Raw genomic sequence first — 20,981 nt, forward strand, 5'->3', positions numbered from 1 at the left:
AAATTTCTGTGCTTAATGATTATTTACTTTTCATAAAACACAAAATATTTAAATGTTTCATCATTTTCTTACCACTCTGGAGTGTATTTCCTTGGCATACAACGGGAATAAAAATTCTGATTCTCCTTCTAGGCGAAGACCATCTTTTGTAACACGCAAGTGACCCATTCCTGTCTGGTAAAAAGATGAGACAACAGAGATTTTGTTATAGCTTTCTTTTTCCTTTCTTTTAGGATCAACTAAGATTACAGATGCATTTTCATAAGTTTTCTATTGGCACTTTTCTGTATTTCTCTTAAATATTCTATTTCAAACTTTAGTTGTTTTTACTCAATTGTCAGTATTTCATTAACTCTTGTGTAATACAAAGGACTATTTAGGAACTACATATAAGATTTAAAGAGTCAATTTATAATAAACACCCAAGAAACCACCACGATGTAAGAAAAAGGTTCTTACCACGACTATTTAAAAACATTTTTAAAAATTAAGATGCAATAAAACAGACTGTTTTGAGGTGTCCAGTTCTATGAGTTTTAACAATGGTCCACAAGGTACAGAACAGTTCCATCTCTCCAACCCGCACCGTACCTTAAAGGCTTCAAGTGTATCCGGCAAGTTTACAATATAGCAACTGTTTATTGGCCAGTTCTTAAGTGAAAAGCAATATAGGAGGATGTGGAACTCTATTCAAGGTGTCTGTTCTCAAAGAATTTTCAGTCATGAAAAATGACTGGATGGAAGGATAGAAGACTTAATTCTGGAGATTACCAGTGACCAACATGCTGTTAAATCTTGTAGACATTTTAAAGCTTCATTTCCTTTGCTTTCTCAGCAGCATTCAGCACCGGACCTCTTTTTTTTTTGGAACACTATCCTAACTCAGTTTCCGGGATACCGCGCTCTCCTAGCTTTTCTCCTTGGCCTCCATACACATTCATCGTCATCTACCCAGCCTTTGACTGCTGGCCTCAAGCTCAGTCAGGCCCTCTCCTGTGATCCCTCCCTGGCCCTGCCCTCGGCTTCCATTACCATTTCAGTGTGGAAATTCTCACCTGTTTTTATTTGCAGTTTACATTCTCTCTTCTGAGCTCCAGACCCATATATATATGTGATTGTCTATCTTTCCTTCCTTTTTGAATGTCCTGGGAGCACCTAAATACAATAAATTGAATTCTGATCTTTCCTCTCTTCCCCCAGGATAGAAGTAGATTTAAGAAAGGGAGAGCAGAATGGTCAGGAAAATGAAACAAAAACATTAAGGACAACTTTTTCCAGTGACAGGTGATTTCCAGGACAGAGATATGTTACTCTGAACTGATGTCATAGACTTCTCTTTTGAAGAACTCCCTGGTTGATAAGGCCCACTGACAAGAACCAGATTTAATCTGAATTACTATGCCCGGTTATCTGTCTGTGAACCACCATTATGGTCCTCTTCCCAAACTCGGGTGTGGGAGCAGTGGAGTTTGCCCTGTGCTTAATGGAAGTCCCTCAGTGCTGCTGGCTTGAGTCAACCTCCACCACAGGCAGGGAAGCTCTCCTGAGTCTCTCTGACACGTGTGATTCAGTGTGTAGCTTCGTTTAAAGAAAGGGCTCAAAATCTAAAAGGTTGACAGCTACTGTTCTACAGTTTCTCATCTAACCATGCAACTGAAAGGCACAGTTTATGAAATTAAGCCAACATTAGCAATATTATGAACTCCATTATGTGTGGATAATAAACCAATTTTTAGCAAACAATTCCAACAAGAATTTTTTGTCCTAGAGTTAACCAAAGTGAAGTTTCAAGATTATATATTCGAATCTGAAGATCTGCTGCTAAATTTCTGGGTTCAGTGAAACACATGCCAGGAGTTTTTCTGGACTCTATTTTGCTATATTGGGGAAAAAAACACCAATAAAAAAGTAATGCTAATTCCAGCCTCTGAAGTACTAATTTACATAATTAGATTGCAAAAGCTTATTGTTCCTTGTCATTTGTCATTTCCTCCTCTGGCTATTTGTCTCCTTGAAAAATAAGGAAATTGACATGAGGTGACCCAAGCTTCCTTTCACCTGTAATAGTCTACAGTTTCAATAAAATGAATTACAAATCTCTACAAACAACCAATCACTCCTCAGTGCCTTAAAACAAAAGAATACACCTATTTGTCTACTTTTTTTTTTTTTTAGTCAGGTATGTTGAGGTATAATTCACAAATAATAAAATTTACCTTTTTTAGTGAACATTTTTGCAAGTTTTCACAAAGTACAAAACACAGTGAAGATATAGAAAAGTTCTAGAGACCATAAAACATGCCTCCCTGCAGTCACTCCCCACCCCCACACTCCCATTCCTTGGCAAACACTGCTTTCTGTACCAATAGTTTTGCCTCTTGACGAATGTCATATAAATGGAATCATACAGTATGTAGCCTTTTCAGACTGCCTTCTTTCACTAGAATAATGCATTTGGCATTCATCCATGCTCTTGTGCATATCAGCAGTTTGTTTCTTTTTAGAGATGAGTAGTATTCCCCTGGATGAATGTATCACAATTTGTTTATCCAGCTATCAGTTGAAGGACTTTTAGGTTGTTTTGATGATTATAGAAAAAGGCTTCTGTGTGAACATAATTATCATTTCTGTTGAAAAAAAGCCTAGTAATGGGATTGCTGGGTTGTATGGTAGGTTTATGGTTAACCTTATAAGAAATAAACTGCCAAACTGTTTTCCAAGGTGGTTGTACCATTTTGCATTCCCATAAGCAATATATGAGTGTTCTGGTTGCACTGTATTCTTGTCAACACTTAGTATTGTCAGTATTTTTTCCCATTCTAATAGGTATATGATGGTATCATATTGTGGTTTTAATTTGTATTTTCCTAATAACTAATGATGACAAATGTTTTCAATGTGCTTTTTGCTATCTACATCTCTTCTTTGGTAAAATACCTGTTTAATTTTTTTCTACTCACTGTTTCTTTCATTATTATTGATGGTTTAGGGTTCTTTATATATTCCGGATACAAATCTTGTAATTTGCAAATATTTTCACCCAGCATGTGTTTTTTTTTTTAATTTCTTTAACTGTGTCTTTTGAAGAGCAAAAGTTTTTAATTTTCAAGAGTTTTTCAATTTTCTCTTTTGTAGTTATGCTTTTGATATTTTATATGACAGCTTTACCTAAACCAAGGACATATTTTCTCCTATGTTTTCTCCTAGAATTTTTATAGTTTTAGAATATACACTTAGGCCTATGGCCAATTTTTAGTTAACTTTTATGTATGGTGTGAGTTATGGATAAAGATTATTTTGCATATGGTATCCAATTATTTCAGCACAATATAGTGAAAATTTTATCCACTTTCCACTGAATTAGTTTTGTGCTTTTATAAAAAATTAATTAACCATGTGTGGTTGTATTTCTGGATTCTCTATTCTGTTCTATGGACCCATGTGTCTATATTTACTACACTGTATTGATTACTCTAACTTTACAGTAAAGGCTTGAAATCACATAGTGTGAGTTTACTAATTTTATCTTCTTCAAAACTGTTTTATTTTTATTTTTTTTAAAGATTTTATTTATTTATTTGACAGGGAGAGAGTGAGAGAGGGAGCACAAGCAGGGGGAGTGGGAGAGGGAGAAGCAGGCTTCCCACCGAGCAGGGAGCCTGATGTGGGACTCGATCCCAGGACCCTGGGATCATGACCTGAGCCAAAGGCAGACGCTTAACAACTGAGCCATCCAGGCACCCATCAAAACTGTTTTAAAAAGATTTTTATTATGATAAAATATACTTAACAAAATTTGCCATTTTAGCCATTTTTAATTGTATAGTTCAGTGGTATTAAGTACATTCATATTGTTGTGCAATCTCCACAGTCCATCTCCATAACTTTTTCATCTTTTCCAACTGAAACTCTGTACCCATTAAACAACAACTCCCCATCTCCCACTCCCCCCAGCCCCTGGTACCCACTATTCTACTTCCTGATTCTATGAATCTGATTATTCTAAGTACCTCATTTGAGTGGAAGCATATACATTTGTCTTTTTTTTTTTTTAACTGTATTCTTGTTTCTTGGCTTATTAAATATAAGTTTTAGAATCAGCTTGTCTATTCTACAAAAATTTCTTCTGGGATTTTGATTAGCAACGTATTGAATATAAGTATCAGTCTGGGGAAGAACTGACATCTTAACAATATCTAATCTTCCAATGCCTAAACACTATTTCCCCATTTATTTAATTTTAAAGATTAAATTTAAAATTTAAATTAAATTAATTTAAAATTTCTTTCATCTTTATTTTGTAGTTCTCAGCATACAAATCTTACCCATATTTTGCTAGGTTTTTACATAAATACTTCATGTCTCTTGGTACCATTACAAATGATATTATTTTTATTTCATATCAGCTTCCATTTACTCAGTATTGTTCTGGTTTATGCTTTTTCCTTCTTTTATTTTCAAAATCCCTCAATTTTTTCCTTTATGTCTCTTGTAAGCAGATTACAGATGATCTTTTTAAAAACACAACTTGAAAACGTCTATTAACAGTAGAGTTTAATGTTCACAGTCAGTAAAATTACTGAAATATTTTGATGGACTTCTACTATCTTATTTTTCTCTAAGAAAATTTACACTGGTTATTGAGCACAATCTCCGATGACCTGACAATCATTTTGTCAGTAAAATGGCCTCTTGAGCTCTGACACCCATAGCAAAGCCCTATAAAAATATTGTTGTTTTAAGAATAAAAAAGATGTAAGATTCCATTAAGGCCAAGTGTTCTTGTTAAATAAAATGCCCCAGCTGGGTGAAGAGGGCATCTATGAAGGGGTGTGACCCAGTATTGGGTGTCAGGTCCCAGAAGGGTGAATAGTACCCCTCAGCACTGAAACCCCCAGGAAGGGTGTCAAGCTCAAGTGGAATGGGGAGACATCTGTGTAGGAGAGAGGGTGGTGGCAGAGCTATGAGAATGGAAACATGAGGAGATTGATTGAATAAGTAGAGGAAAGAGTAATGGGAGCCACATTCCTCATGTCAAGGAAGGGAGTACAAATATATATATATATTTATATATATATATATATATATATAGAGAGAGAGAGAGAGAGAGAGAGAGAGAGAAAATCAGGTTAAATCCTGTCATGTTGGATTGAATTTAAAATTTGTATGAACCCATGATGTTCCATGTGTACGTGGGTAGATAGAGAAATAAATGTTCATACAAAGGTGTGTGTGTGTGTTAGTTACATGTCCTCTGACTGGGTCTGGGAGTAGCAGCACATCAACAGCAATGAGCATGTCTGACACTTGACTCTTAGCTTCTAAATACCGTTCCCCACTAAAAGGAAAGAGAGCTCCTTGGAGAGATAGCTAATTTCAGGGCCAGAGTAAGGAAAGAGCATGATGACCCCAGAAGATCTTGTGCCAGAAGATAAGAAAGGGCTCTAAGAATAATGAGGATAGGTTAAAAGACAGAAAAGCCAGCTAAAAAGGCCTCCCAGAAGCCAAATCCCTTGACCAAATCCTTGCAAGCAGGGATTAACCACATCTATTCTCACCTCTTGATTTACTATCTGATGCACAGAAGTGCTTATTACATGGTTGTTGAACAGTTAAGTGATCTGTTTCCAGAAAAAAATCAGAAGTTCAGCCAATAAAACTCAGCATCATTTAGATCCTACATTACACCACACTGTCAGCTTAGTATTTATATGACATCTCAACTCTGGCTTTCCTTCCTTTGGTGTATCCTCTGCTGTCAATTCTAATGTGACTGTACCATCATGCATTCATTCTTTTGGCAAAAATCAACCAAGTGCCAGATTTTGACTCTGTTCTGCTCCCGCCACTCACTCCAAGTGGGCTCAACACTTCTGAGCAATAGCAAGGGGCAGGAGAGCAGTCCCAGCAGGATGATGCCTTGATTAAATCCTTAGGTAGTTTACACAGAACACCAGGAGGATGAGCTCTGTAGTTCACAGTGCCTTCCACATAATGGTAGTAGGTAGAATAAGCAGGACGATGTCATGACTCAAATTCATCCCCTCAGAAATGAGGGAGGAAGAATTTCCAAACCACTTCCAAATCACTCTTTTCATCTTCCCAAAGCTGGAGTTAACAGGTCAAATGTTGCTCTAACCCTTAAACATCATTTTCATAGTTGCAGGCTTAGCATTTACAGCTAGAACAATCAAAGTAAAACATGATTTAATCAGCTTTCTCTGGAACTTAAATTCATTTGGTCAATTTCCTATTGTTTTTGGCTTTCTTCATTCTGGAGGTCAAAAGATTGCGAAATATTTGATAGTTCTGCAAGCTTCTCTTTCTTCCTTTTCATTTCTTAAAGATTAATTAACCTATATATCCTTTTGAATTTACCACATTAATTTTGTTTCAAGCAACTAACTTTGATAATTTTCCCTTCTTGTATGAAATAAATTACCCTCTGTCTTCCTTCTCTGGTCAGCACTGCCCCCACTCAACAGCTTCTAAAGGCAAGCTGGGTGTAATAAGGAAAAAACTCAGTTTTTTCTTCCTGTGTAGGGAAAAACTCAGCTCTCCCTATAATGTCTTTCCTTCCTGTGAGGCTCCTGTACTTCACACAGAACATTTCACTTCCAAGATTTCTGGTCACCAAATGTGTGGAGGTTTTCCCCACACCCAGCAATCCTTAGACACCAGGAGGGTGTCGAAGAATTCAACTCAATTCTCACACTATCTACCCAGAGATACCATCAAATATCACAGACTAAAGGCTCAGTCCCGCAAGACTGTCCTGCCCCCACTACCTTCAGATGCCAGTCACAAGCCCAGGTTGTCATATCTGCTTCTGATTAACCAGCTATTTATCAGAGATTCCAACATCCCGTCCTTGGGTTTGACTGAATTGCTAAAGCGGCTCACAGAACTCAGGGAAACACTTACATTAACAGTGTATTAAAGAATATGGTAAAGGATACAGATGAACATCCAGATGAAGATACATAGGATGCAGTCTGGGAAGGTCCTGAGTGTAGGAATTTCTGTCTCCATGGAGCTGGGGTATGTCACTCTCCCAGTGTGGATGTTTTTGCTAACCTGGAAGCTCCCCAAACCCCCTATGACTGGGATGTATGGAGGCCTCCTCATGTAGGCATGAGCAATTATTAACTCCATTTCCAACCCCTCTCCCCTATTTGGAGGATGGGGCATGGGTAGGACTGAAAATTCTAAGCTTCTAATTATGGCTGGGTCTTTCTGGTGACTGGCCCCCATGAGGGAGTCATCCAGGAGCCCACCCAGAGTCACCTCATTAGAACAGAAGATGCTCCTAGTGCTCTTATCACTAGTACAAGGGTTTTGGGAGCTCTGGGACAGGAACTGGCGGGAGGAACACTATGTATTTTTCAGTGATTTCATACTGGGGACAGATGGCCCATACATTTCATCTTGCTTACTGTATTAGTTTCCTATTGCTGCTGTAACAAATCACTACATGTTTAGTAGATTAAAACAATACAAACTTATTATCTTCCAGTTCTGGAGGTAGGTAGGGCTGTGTTGCTTCTGGAAGCTGTAGGGGAGAATCGTTTTTCTTGCCTTTTCCAGCCTCTAGAAGCCGCCCACATTTCTTGGCTCATGGCCCACATCACTCGGACTCAGCTTCTGTCATCACACCCCTTCTCGGACTCTGACCCACCTGCCTCCCTCTTACACTGGGCCCACCTGGATGATCCAAGATAATCTCTCCATTTCAAGACCCTTAACTAAATCACATCTGCAGTATCTCCTTAGCCATGTAAGGTCACATAGTCACATTTGGGGCATTATGATGTAGACATCTTTCGGGCCATTATTCAGCCTACCACACTTACCAATTGAGAATAAAGGGGTAGAAGCTGCTGTGGTTCTTGTCAAGCTTTAATGTGTATTTAAATCACCTGGGATCTAGTTAAAAAGCAACTACTAGTTAGTGGGTCTGGGGTGGGACATGAGAGTCTACCTTTGTAACCAGCTCCCAGGTGATGCTCTTGCTACTGCTCCAGATACCACATCGAACGGCAAGGCTTAAACAATGATTCTGACTCTTGGCTGCACATTGGGATCAACTGGGGGGTTGTAAGAACTACTGGATGCCCAGTCCCCATCCCTAGAAGCTGTGCTTAACTTGCTGTGGTGTATGGCCTGGACACTGGGATTTTTAGAAGCTTGAGACCCTTGAAGGTTGTGTGAAAATTCCTTAGGTCTAAGTCTGGCCGAGGTGGAAAAAGTGCAATTGTTAATTAGTAACATTTGCCACTGGCTGGAATTTGGGTTTGATGGATGATTGCCATGTGTGTTGCACACCTGCCCACCTGGTGACTTGCCCTGGGCTAGGGACACCTGGGTGGCTCAGGTAGCTAAGCAACTGCCTTTGGCTCAGGTCATGATCCCAGGGTCCTGGGATGGAGTCCCACATCGGGCTCCTTGCTCGGCGAGGAGACTGCTTCTCACTCTGCCTGCCGCTCCTCCTGCTTGTGCTCTCCCTCTCTCTCTCTCTGACAAATAAATAAATAAAATCTTAAAAAAACAACAAAAAAAGACTTGCTCTGGGCTAGAGACAAAGATGAATGACTTTTAGTCCTTGCAGATATTCCACATATTGTGTTCGGGGATGGGAGCCCAGTCAATGAGCCCTCTGCCCACTCATCTTTGTTACTAGTGCTGAACGCTATGCCTGGCACATAACAAATGTTTGTTGATTCTACTGTATTAGAGACAAAAAGCTCTATCCAGAAGTATTCACAATTCAATAGAGAAGATAAATTAAGCATAATGTAATAACAGATGTATCATATAGAGTGCAATATAGGGTTGGAGGAGCTTAGACTTTCACCTTATTAGAGTGGCTCTTCAACTCAACTGTGTAGGAATAAAATAAGAAAATATTGGAATTTTTGTGTTTATGAGATTATAACAAAACAAAATACAATAGAAAAATTATCTGGTTCAATCAATTTTAATTTGTGTGGACTGACTCAGAAACAGCAGGATCTATTATATTGCAGGCTCTCTGTTATTGCAATCACACACAGAAAACTGAACTCATTAAAACTTTAAGAAAGTTAAGTCCTAGTTTCCATCACACATAGTGCTGACTTACATATAAATTAGGTCCAAATATCATTTGAATAAAATCCCCTTCCTAGCTTTAAGTAGCAGAAAATGTGATCTGAAACGATAAACTTATGCCAACACTCTAAAGACTAAGAATGAAAATGTCTATGTTTTTCTAAACATCTGAAATTTGACTTTTCTCTTAATAACAAGACAATTTATTAAAAATGCTAAAGACCAAACATACATTTTTATTGTTGCACTAGTCTTTAAAATTTTATTCTTTTTAAACTGAATGCATGAGACAACTTAAAGTCATTAGTAGTGATCAAAAATAACAATATAAAATTAATTTTTCCAGTTCCAACCTGATTTATGAGCCATCATTAGTCTTCTTTCTGAGGACCAAAGGGTCTGGAAGCCACATCTAGCACCCCAAATTTTAAGACCCCCATCTGAGGGATGGACCCTCTAAAACACCTGTCTCTGAAAGCCAGTGGGGCTTCATCCATGAACCTCACAAGACTAAAGCAAGCAAAGAAGCAGTTCTTAATGGGTGCATGAGCATTCACCATGGCTATCCCCCAGGGCTCACTGCAACAGGACTAGGCAAAAATGCCCATTTCCCAGTCTCTCCCTGAAAGAGATTCATCTGCATACTTTAAAAGCTACTGCCTTTTTTCATGTGTCTGTTGGCCATTTGTATGTCTTCTTTGGAGAAGTGTTTGTTCATGTCTTCTACCCCAAAGATACAGATGTAGTGCAAAGAAGGGGCACCTTCACCCCAGTGTTCATAGCAGCAATGTCCACAATAGCCAAACTGTGGAAGGAGCCGAGATGTTCTTCAACAGATGAATGGATAAAGAAGATGTGGTTCATATATACAATGGAATATTATTCAGCCTTCAGAAAGGATGAATACCTACCATTTACATCGATGTGGATGGAACTAGAGGGTATTATACTAAATGAAATAAGTCAAGCAGAAAAAGACAATTATCATATGGTTTCACTCATAGGTGGAATATAAGGAATAGCAGAAGAGAATCATAGGGGAAGGGAAGAAAAAACTGAATGGGAAAAAATCAGAGAGGGAGACAAACCATGAGAGACACTTGACTGTGGGAAACAAACTGAGGGTTGTGGAAGGGGAGGTGGGTGGGGGGATGGGGTAACTGGGTGATGGGCATTAAGGAGGACACACGATGTGATGAGCACTGGGAGTTATACGCAACTAATGAATCACTGAACACTACACCAAAAATTAACGATGTACTATATGTTGGCTATTGAATTTAAATGAAAAAAAATAAAAGCTACTGCCTGAGGGCTAGGCTTCTAATTTAGCACACATCTAGGGTCTGGCTACAATCTTCCCCAGAGTTCATCAGGGAAGCCAGTGGACACCTCTCCTACCTTCTCCCTCAATTCTTCTAAAATAATAAAAGCACGATATTAGTATCACCTCAGAAGGAACTTGTATACACATCTGGTTCCCCAGCTTCTATGGCTTCTACCCCAGGATGAACCCCCAGATCGCTTGGTTCTGATAGCCACTAGGGCATGCATTCAAGAATCTCAGAGGACTATGGCAAACAAAGAAGCAGCTTTTAAGGGGCTCAGGAGGGGCTCCCCTCCATGGCTAACCACCTAAACCCAGCACAGAGGGAGCAGGCAAAAATGCCCATTTCCCAGTTTCTCCCTGGATGAGGTTTAACTACATATGTTCCCTGTTGCTGCCTGAGGGTCTAGCTTTTAATCAACCTGTATCTGGGTGCTAAAGTCTTCCCCTTTATGGGGTGCCTGGATGGCTCAATCGGTTAAACATCTGCCTTCAGCTCAGGTCATGATCCCAGGGTCCTGGGATCAAGTCCCACATGGGGCTCCTTGCTCAATAGGGAGCCTGCTTCTCCCACTCCCTCTGTCTGCAGCTCCTCCTGCTTGTGCGCGCTCTCTCTGCCAAACAAAAGAAAAAAAATCTTAAGAAAAATAGTCTTCCCCTTTAGGATATTGACAGGTTTTGGCACACCCTCAACTACCAAGAGCTAATAAAAACAATGATGGCTATTTGGACAATAACAAAAGTTTGGGAGACAGCTAGAAGCTCCAGCTGGGTTGACTGACAAGGTTCGTCTCCTACACAAGGCCATTCTGTCAAGACTGGACGAGGTGGCTGTTTTATCTAATATGCAGAACTCAACACAGAAAGTCAATGAAAATGAATAAAAATGGAATTATGTTCCAAACAATAAAACAAGATAAATCTCCAGAAAAAGATTCTAATGAAATAAAGTTAAACAATTTAATTGATAGAAAGTTCAAAATAATCATAAAGATGCTCACTGAGGTCAGGAGAGCAATGCATTTCAACACAGAGGTAGAAAAATATTAAAAGTTACCAAACAGAAGTCACAGACAGAAGAGTATAATAGCAGAACTAAAAAAATTCAGTAGAGAGGCTTCAACAAGAGACTAGAGCAAGCTGAAGAAAAGATCAGCAAGCTCAAAGACAGGACAGTAGGATTCATTTAACCAGAGGAGCAAAAAGAGTGAAAAAGAGTAAAGATAGCTTCAGGGAATTATGGAACATCATCAAGTGGACCAATATATATCGTATAGGTGTCCCAGAAGGAGAAGAGAGGCAGAGAGGGGCAGAAAGCTTATTCAAAGAACTAATGGCTGAAAACTTTCCTAATCTGAGGAAAGAAACAGATATTCAGATCCAAGAAGTTCAACTATTACCAAATAAGATGAATCCAAAGAAACTGACATAGACAGACACTGTAATTAAACTGCCAAAAGTTAAAGACAAGGAGAGAGTCTTAAAAGTAGCAAGAGAAAAGCAACCTATTGCATACAAGGGTATTCTCATAAAACTACAAACAGATTTTACAGCAGGTACTTTGTAGGCCAGAAGGGAGTGGGATAATATATTTAAAGTGTTGAAAGAGAAAAACTTCCAACCAAGAATACCCTACCTGGTGAAGTTGTTCTTCAGAATTGAAGGAGAGATAAAGAATTTACTGACAAACAAAAGCTGAAGGAATCCATCAGCCCTAGACTGGCCTTATTATAAATAGTAAAGGGAGTTCTTCAAGCTGAAACAAAAGGTCCTAATTAGTAAGAGGAAAATATATGAAAGTATAAAACACACTCCTGAGGTAAGTATATGGTAAATTTAAATACTCCAATGTAATGGTGATGAGTAAATCACTTATAACTTTAGAATGAAGGTTAAAAGACAAAAGAAGTAAAAATATCTATAACTACAATAATTTACACACAATGTAAAAAGATGTAAATTGTGTCATCAAAAATATTGGAGGAGGAATGTAAAATGTAGAGCTTTTGTATGCATTGAAGTTGTGATTAGTCTGAAACAGACTGTTATAGATAGGGCTTCTGGGGAAGATGGAAGAGTGGGAGGACCCTAAAATTACCTCGTCCTACAAACACAACTAGATAACATTCAAACCAGAGCAAACAACTCAGAGAAGGACCCCAAAACTGGCCAAATTCCCCAACTAAATGTAGAGAAGAGGCCACATTAAAGAGGGCAGGAAGGGTGAGGACTCAATAAGAAATTAAACCTCGTGGGTCTGACCACAAAAGAGAGCTTCAGGTGCGGATATGGGCAAGAAACAGACTAGCATACCAGGGAGCCTACAATGGGAAGAGCAATTCCCATAGCATTTGGCTTTGAAAATCAGAGGGCCCAAATTTTGTGAGTGCTTCCAACCAGTGGGACTTAAAGCTTGGAACTTTAAAAATCAGCCATTCAGCTCTGAGAGAGCCCAGAAGGTGATATGAAGCTGAGCCCCTGTCTTTAAAGAGACAGCACAGCAAAAAGCCCATGGAGATATATAGCTTAGAGGCAACAGTTTGAAAGGCGCCTGGGGCTTAATGGAGGGAGAGTAAGTTACTAATCTCAGACTTTGCTAAGGGACTTCTCCAGGAACAAAGGAGCTAGAAGGCACTATTTCCCTCCCATACCCCTCAACATAAACACACAACCACTTGTAGGAACCAGCGTGGTGCGGGCACTCACTACCTAACTTGCTTATACTGCACTCCAACTTCTGGACAACCAGGCCTGCCTCAGTCCTGGTCTGTGGATCCCCTCCCCAGAAGACTTGCACAAACATTGCCAAAACTGCATCTCCTGACCTCTGCAGTGGATGCATGCACCTTGTTAAAACTGTACCCCTGCCCAGGCATGCTTTGTGGAGCAGCCCTTGCTGGCCAGCCTCCCCAGTGGAAAAGGACCTGTGCCACCTAGTTAAAAGTGAATGTCCCTCCAGAAATGGACCCTCAACTCTATGGTCAACTAATCTTTGACAAAGCAGGAAAGAATGTCCAATGGAAAAGACAGTCTCTTCAACAAATGGTGTTGGGAAAATTGGACAGCCACATGCAGAAGAATGAAACTGGACCATTTCTTTGCACCACACACAAAAATAGACTCAAAATGGTTGAAAGACCTAAATGTGAGACAAGAGTCCATAAAAATCCTAAAGGAGAACACAGGCAGCAACCTCTTCGACCTCAGCCACAGCAACTTCTTCCTAGAAACATCACCAAAGGCAAGGAAAGCAAGGGCAAAAATGAACTATTGGGACTTCATCAAGATAAAAAGCTTTTGCACAGCGAAAGAAACAGTCAACAAACCCAAAAGACAACTGACAGAATGGGAGAAGATATTTCCAAATGACATATCATAAGGGGCTAGTATCCAAAATCTATAAAGAACTTCTTAAACTCAACACCCAAAGAACAAATGATCCAATCAAGAAATGGGCAGAAGACATGAACAGACATTTTTCCAGAGAAGACATCCAAATGGCCAACAGACACATGAAAAAGTGCTCAACATCGCTCAGCATCAGGGAAATCCAAATCAAAACCTCAATGAGATAACCACCTCACACCAGTCAGAATGGCTAAAATTAACAAGTCAGGAAACGACAGATGTTGGTGGGGATGTGGAGAAAGGGGAACCCGCCTACACTGTTGGTGGGAAAGCAAGCTGGTGTAGCCACTCTGGAAAACAGTATGGAGGTTCCTCAAAAAGTTGAAAATAGAGCTACCCTATGACCCAGCAATTGCACTACTGGGTATTTACCCCAAAGATACAAATATAGGGATCCGAAGGGAGACATTTATAGCAGCAATGTCCACAATAGCCAAACTATGGAAAGAGACAAGATGTCCTTCGACAGATGAATGGATAAAGAAGATGTGGTATATATACACAATGGAATATTATGCAGCCATCGAAAGGAATGAAATCTTGCCATTTGCAACGACATGGATGGAACTGCACGGTATTATGCTGAGCAAAATACGTCAATCAGAGAAAGACATGTATCATATGACTTCACTGATATGAGGAACTCTTAATCTCAGGAAACAAACTGAAGGTTGCTGGAGTGGTGGGGGGTGGGAGGGATGGGGTGGCTGGGTGATAGACATTGGGGAGGGTATGTGCTATAGTGAGCGCTGTGAATTGTGTAAGACTGTTGAATCACAGACCTGTACCTCTGAAACAAATAATACATTATATGTTAAGAAAAAAAAAGAAGAAGAAGAAGAAGATAGCAGGAAGGGAAAAATGAAGGGGGGGAATCGGAGGGGGAGAGGAATCATGAGAGACTATGGACTCTGAGAAACAAACTGAGGGTTCTAGAGGGGAGGGGGATGGGGAGATGGGTTAGCCTGGTGATGGGTATTAAAGAGGGCATGTACTGCATGGAGCACTAGGTGTTATAAGCAAACAATGAATCATGGAACACTACATCTAAAACTAATGATGTAATGTATGGTGATTAACATAACATAATAAAAAAAAAGGCATCTTCAAAAAAAAAAAAAGTGAATGTCCCTTCCACTAGTTTCAAGAGCAAGAGGCATAGTTGACTTTCCTAACACAGAGAAACAGACACAGAGAGTCAAGCAAAATGAGCCAGAAGAATATGTCCCAAATGAAAGAATAGGACAAAACCACAGCATGAGTGAAATGGGTATAAGTAACATGCCTGATAGAGAATTTAAAATGATGATCATAATGATAGTCACTGGACTTGAGAAAAGAGTGGAGGACATCAGTGAGACCCTTAACACAGAGATAAAAAAGAATCAATCAGAGATGAAGAACACAATAAATGAAATTAAGAATACACTTGATAGAATGAATATCAGGCTGGAAGAAGTAGAGGAATGAATTAATGAACTAGAAGACAGAGTGATGGAAAGTAATTAAGCTGAACAAATGAGAGAAAAAAGAATTATGCAAAATGAGAATAGACTTAGGGAATTTAGTGACTCCATCAAGAGCAATAACATTTGCATTACAGGGATCCCAGAAGGAAAAGAGAGTTAAAAGGGAGCAGAACAATTATTTGAAGAAATAATAGCTGAAAACTTCCGAATCTGGGGAAGGAAACAGCTATCCAAATCTGGGAGGCACAGACCCCAACAAAATCAACCAAAAGAGGTCCATACCAAGATACATAGTAATCAAAATGGCAATAGTAGTGATAAAGAAAAAAAAATTAAAATCAGCAAGAGAAGAGGAAACAGTTGCATACAAGGGAAACCCTATAGGCTATCACTGGATTTTTCAGCAGAAACTTTGCAAGCCAGAAGATAGTGGCATGATAGATTCAAAGTGCTGAAAGGGAAAAATCTACAGCCAAGAATACTCTATCCAGCAAGGCTATTCATTCAGAATAGAAGGAGAGTTAAAGAATTTCCCAGACAAATAAAAACTAGAGGAATTCATGACCACTAACCCAGCCCTAACAAAAATATTAGAGGGGATGCTTTGAGTGGAAAGGAAAGATCATAAGAGAGATTATGAAAAGTAGGAAACACAAAAGCAGTAAAAATAAGTATTTCTGTAAAAAAATCAGTCAAGGAATTCACAAAATTAAAGGATGTAAAATATGACACCATATACCTAAAACGTGTTGGGGAGAGGAGGAATAAAGAATGCGTTTGAACTTAAGCAACCATCAACTTAATATAGACTGCTATATGCAGAAGATGTTATATACAAACCTAACTGTAACCACAAATCAAAAACCACTAATAGGTATGAAAAGAATAAAGAGAAAGGAATCCAAGTATATCACTAAAGAAAACCAGCAAACCACGAAAGCAAGAAAGAGAAGAAAGGATCAGAGAAAAACTACAAAAACCACAAAACAAGTAAAAAATAACAATAAATATATATCTGTCAGTAATTACTTTGAATGTAAGTGGACTAAACACTTCAATGAAAAGAGATAGGGTGACAGAGTGGATAAAAAAAAATAAGACCCATCTATATGTTGCCTACAAGAGACTTGTTTCAGACCTAAAGACACCTGCACATTGAAAGTGAGGGGATGTAGAGACATCTATCATGCAAAGAGATGTCAAAAGAAAGCCAGAATAGCAGTACTTATATTGGACAAAACAGACTTTAAAACAAAGACTGTAACAAGAGACAAAGAACACTGCATAATAATAAAGGGGACAATCCAACAAGAAGATATAACAATTGTAAATATTTATGCACCCAACATGGGAGCACCCATTACATAAAACATTTAATAACAAACATAAAGGAAATAATCAATAGTAATACAATAATAGTAGGGGAGTTTAGCACCCCACTTACATTGATAGATCATCCAAATGGAAAACCAGCAAGGAATAGTGGCTTTGAATGGCACATTGAACCAGATGGATTTAATAGGCATATTCAGAAAATGCCATCCTAAAACAGAATACACATTTTTTCAAGTGCACAAAGATAATTCTCCAGAATAAATCACATACAAGCCATAAAAGAAGACTTGACAAAATAAAAAAGATCAAATTCATACCATTCCTCTTTTCTGACCACAATGCTATGAAACTAAAATCAACCAAAAAATCTGGAAAGACCACAAAAACATGGAGGTTAAATAACATGCTACTAAACAATGAATGGGTCAACCAGGAAAGCAAAGAAGAAATCATAAATTACATGGAACTAAATGAAAATGAAAACACAACAGTCCAAAACCTTTGGGATGTAGCAAAAGCAGTTCTAAGAGGGAAACGAAACCCAAAACCAGTAGAAGGAAGGATATAATAAAGAATGGAACAGAAGTAAATGATATAGAAACTAAAAACCAATAGAACAGATCAATGAAACCAGGAGCTGGTTCTTTGAAAAGATCAACAAAATTGATAAACCTCTAGTTAGAAACATAAAAAAAAAAAAAAAAAGAAAGAAAGAAAGAAAGGAAAATCATAAATGAAAGGAGAAACAGCAACCAACACCACAGAAATACAAAAAATAGAAGAGGGAGGAAATCTTCCAAATTCATTCTACAAGGCTGGTATTACACTGATATATTCATAAATCAATCAATGCGATACTATATATAGAAAACCCAAAAGACTCCACCAAACTGTTTACAGCAGCAATGTCCACAATAGCTAAACTATGGAAAGAGCCCAGATGTCTATTGACAGACGATGGATAAAGATGAATGGATAATATTCCACACAATGGAATATTATGCAGCCATCAAAAAATGAAATCTTGCCATTTGCAATGACGTGGATGGAACTAGAGGGTATTATGCTAAGTGAAAGAAGTCAGTCAGTATGTGGAATTTAAGAAACAAGGCAGACGATCATAGGGGAAGTGAGAAAAAAAACGAAACAAGATGAAACCAGAGAGGGAGACAAACCATAAGAGACTCTTAATCTTAGGAAACAAACTGAGGGTTGCTGGAGGGGTGGAGGGTGGGGGGATGGGGTAATGGGGTGATGGAAATTGGGGACAGTATGTGTTGTAATGAGCACTGGGTATTATATAAGACTGATGAATCACAGACCTGTACCCCTGAAACGAATAATACATTATATGTTAATTAATTGAATTTAAATTTAAAAAATAAATAAAAATTAAAAATAAATTGATAAACAAAAAAAGAAACTGAAGATGACACAAAGAAATGGAAACACATTCCATGCTGACAGATTAGAACAAATATTGTTAAAATGTCCATATTACCCAAAGCAATCTACACATTTAACACAATCTCTATCAAAATACCAATAGCATTTTTCACAGAACTAGAACAAAAAATCCTAAAATGTATATGGAACCACAAGAGACCCCAAATAGCCAAAGCCATCTTGAAAAAGAAAAGCAAAGCTGGAGGCATCATAGTTTCAGACTTCAAGTTATATTACAGAGCTGTAGTAATCAAAACAGTATGGTACTGACACAAAAATAGACACATAGACCAATAGAACAGAATAGAAAACTCAAGAAATAACCCACAATTATATAATCAATTAGTCTTTGACAAAGCAGGAGAGAATACGCAATGGGAAAATGTCTCTTCAACAAATGGTGTTGGGAAAACTCATTCATGCAAAAGAATGAAACTGGACCACTTTTTTTTTTTTTTTAAGATTTTATTTATTTATTTGACAGAGAGAGACACAGCGAGAGAGGGAACACAAGCAGGGGGAGTGGGAGAGGGAGAAGCAGGCTTCCCACCGAGCAGGGAGCCCAATGTGGGGCTCGATCCCAGGACCCTGAGATCACGACCTGAGCCGAAGGCAGACGCTTAACGGCTGAGCCACCCAGGCGCCCCTGGACCACTTTCTTATACCATACACAAAAATAAATTCAAAATGGGTTAAAGGCCTAAATGTGAGACCTGAAACCACTAAAAATTCTAGAAGAGAGCACAGGCAGTAATGTCTCTGACATCAGCCTTGGCAACATTTTTCTAGATACATCTCCTGAGGCAAGGAAAATAAAATAAAAAATTAACTACTGGGACCACAACAAAATAAAAAGCTTCTGCATGGTGAAGGAAACAATCAACAAGACTAAAAGGCAACCTACTGAATGGGAGAAGATATTTGCAAATGACATATCCAATAAAGACCTAGTACCCAAAATATATAAAAAACTGATAAACTCAACACCCAAAAGACAAATAATCCAATCAAAAATGGGCAGAAAATACGAATAGATATTTCTCCCAAGAAGACACCCAGATGGCCAACAGACACATGAAAAGATGCTCAAATCACTCATCATTAGGGAAATGCAAATCAAAACTACAATGAGATATCACCTCACACTTGTCAGAATGGTTAAAATAAAAAACAAAAGAAACAAGAAGGGTTTGTGAGGATGTGGAGAAAAGGAAATCCACTTACACTGTTGGTAAGAATGCAAACTGGAACAGCCATTGTGGAAAATGGTATGGAAGTTCTTCAAAACATTAAAAATAGAACTACCCTACAATCTAGTAACTGTACAACTGGGTATTTACCCCCAAAATACAAAAACACTAATTCAAAGGGATTCATGCACCCCTATGTTTATAGCAGCATTATTTGCAATAATCAAATTATGGAAGCAGCCCAAATGTCTATTGATACATGAATGGATAAAGATGTGGTATGTATATACAATGGAATATTATTCAGCCATAAAATGAATGAAATCTTGCCATTTACAATAACATGGATGGAGCTAAAGAGTATAATGGTAAGTGAAATAAGTCAGTCAGAGAAAGACAAATACCATATGGTTTCACTTATATGTGGAATTTAAGAAACTAACAAATGAGGAAAGGAAAAAAAGAGAAAGAGAAAAAGAGAGAGAGAGAGAAACCAAGCAACAGTCTCTTAACTATATATGATGGTTACCAGAGGGAAAGTGGGTGCTGGGATGGGTGAAATAGATGATGAGGATTAAGGAGTGCAGTTCCATGATGTGCACTGGGTGATGTATGGAATTGTTGAAACATCACATTGTACACCTGAAACTAATGTAACGTTGTGTATTAACTATATTGGAATTAAAATTTAAAAAAAGATAAAATCTGTAACTTTCTGGAATGTCCTTCATCATGTTGATTTCTAACTCTTTTTTTTTTTTAAGATTTTATTTATTTATTTGACAGAGAGAGACAGCTAGAGAGGGAACACAAGCAGGGGGAGTGGGAGAGGGAGAAGCAGGCTCCCCGCCGAGCAGGGAGCCGGATGCAGGGCTCGATCCCAGGACATTGGGATCATGACCTGAACCAAAGGCAGACGCTTAACAACTGAGCCACCCAGGCACCCCGATTTGTAACTCTTTATGTAAAAAACACACATAACTCTGTACCAAATGTTCCTTCCCTAGAGCACTCTCTCCTTTGTGAAGATTGTGTATCAGAGGCAGTTGTCCTAACCTGAGCTCCAATAAAACTCTTAACTTTCTTTAGAAAAAGTAATAGACTGTTATAACTATGCTTTTTGTTTGTTTTGTTAGAGAGACAGAGAGACTGAGCATGAGCAGGGTGTGGAAGAGAGAGAATCTTAAGGAATCTCCACACTCATCATGGAGCCTGATGCAGGGCTCAATCTCATGGCTTTGAGATCAAGACCTGAGCTGAAATCAAGAGTCAGACACTTAACAGACAGAGAAACCCAGGCACCCCTATAACTATGCTTTTGTAAGCCTTCTGGGAACCAATGCCAAAACCTATAGTAGATTCACAAAAGATAAAGGAATCTAAGCAGAACACTATGAAAAATTATTAAATCCCAAAGGAAGAAAACAAGAGAGGAAAAAGGGAACCAAAGGAATTCCAAAACACAACCAGAATACAGTTAACAAAATGACAATCCTAAATTAATACCTACCAATAATTACTTTAAATGTAAATGGACTAAATTTTATAATCAAAAGACACAGAGTGGCTTAATGGATAACACAACAAAACAAGAGTCAACTATATGCTGCCTACAAGAGACTCACTTCAGCTTTAAGGATACATATAGACTGAAAGTGGAGGGATGGAAAAAAGATATTCCATGCAAATGGAAACCAAAAGGATATTCTTATATCA

General features: G+C 38.4%; 1 protein-coding gene across 4 annotated transcripts in view; it reads right to left on the reverse strand.

Annotated features, from left to right (window-relative positions):
• The window catches only part of SGCG (sarcoglycan gamma), a 130,044-nt gene that overhangs the window by 43,040 nt on the left and 66,023 nt on the right, over positions 1-20,981 (reverse strand). For all 4 annotated transcript variants that reach the window (XM_032403349.1, XM_032403350.1, XM_032403351.1 and 1 more), the window contains exon 3: positions 73-174. In XM_032403349.1, the coding sequence (XP_032259240.1) occupies positions 73-174 (102 nt within the window). The remainder of the gene's footprint in view (positions 1-72; positions 175-20,981) is intronic.

This window comes from Phoca vitulina, unplaced genomic scaffold (assembly GCF_004348235.1).
Source record: "Phoca vitulina isolate PV1807 unplaced genomic scaffold, GSC_HSeal_1.0 scaffold5, whole genome shotgun sequence".
NCBI classification, from domain to species: domain Eukaryota; kingdom Metazoa; phylum Chordata; class Mammalia; order Carnivora; family Phocidae; genus Phoca; species Phoca vitulina.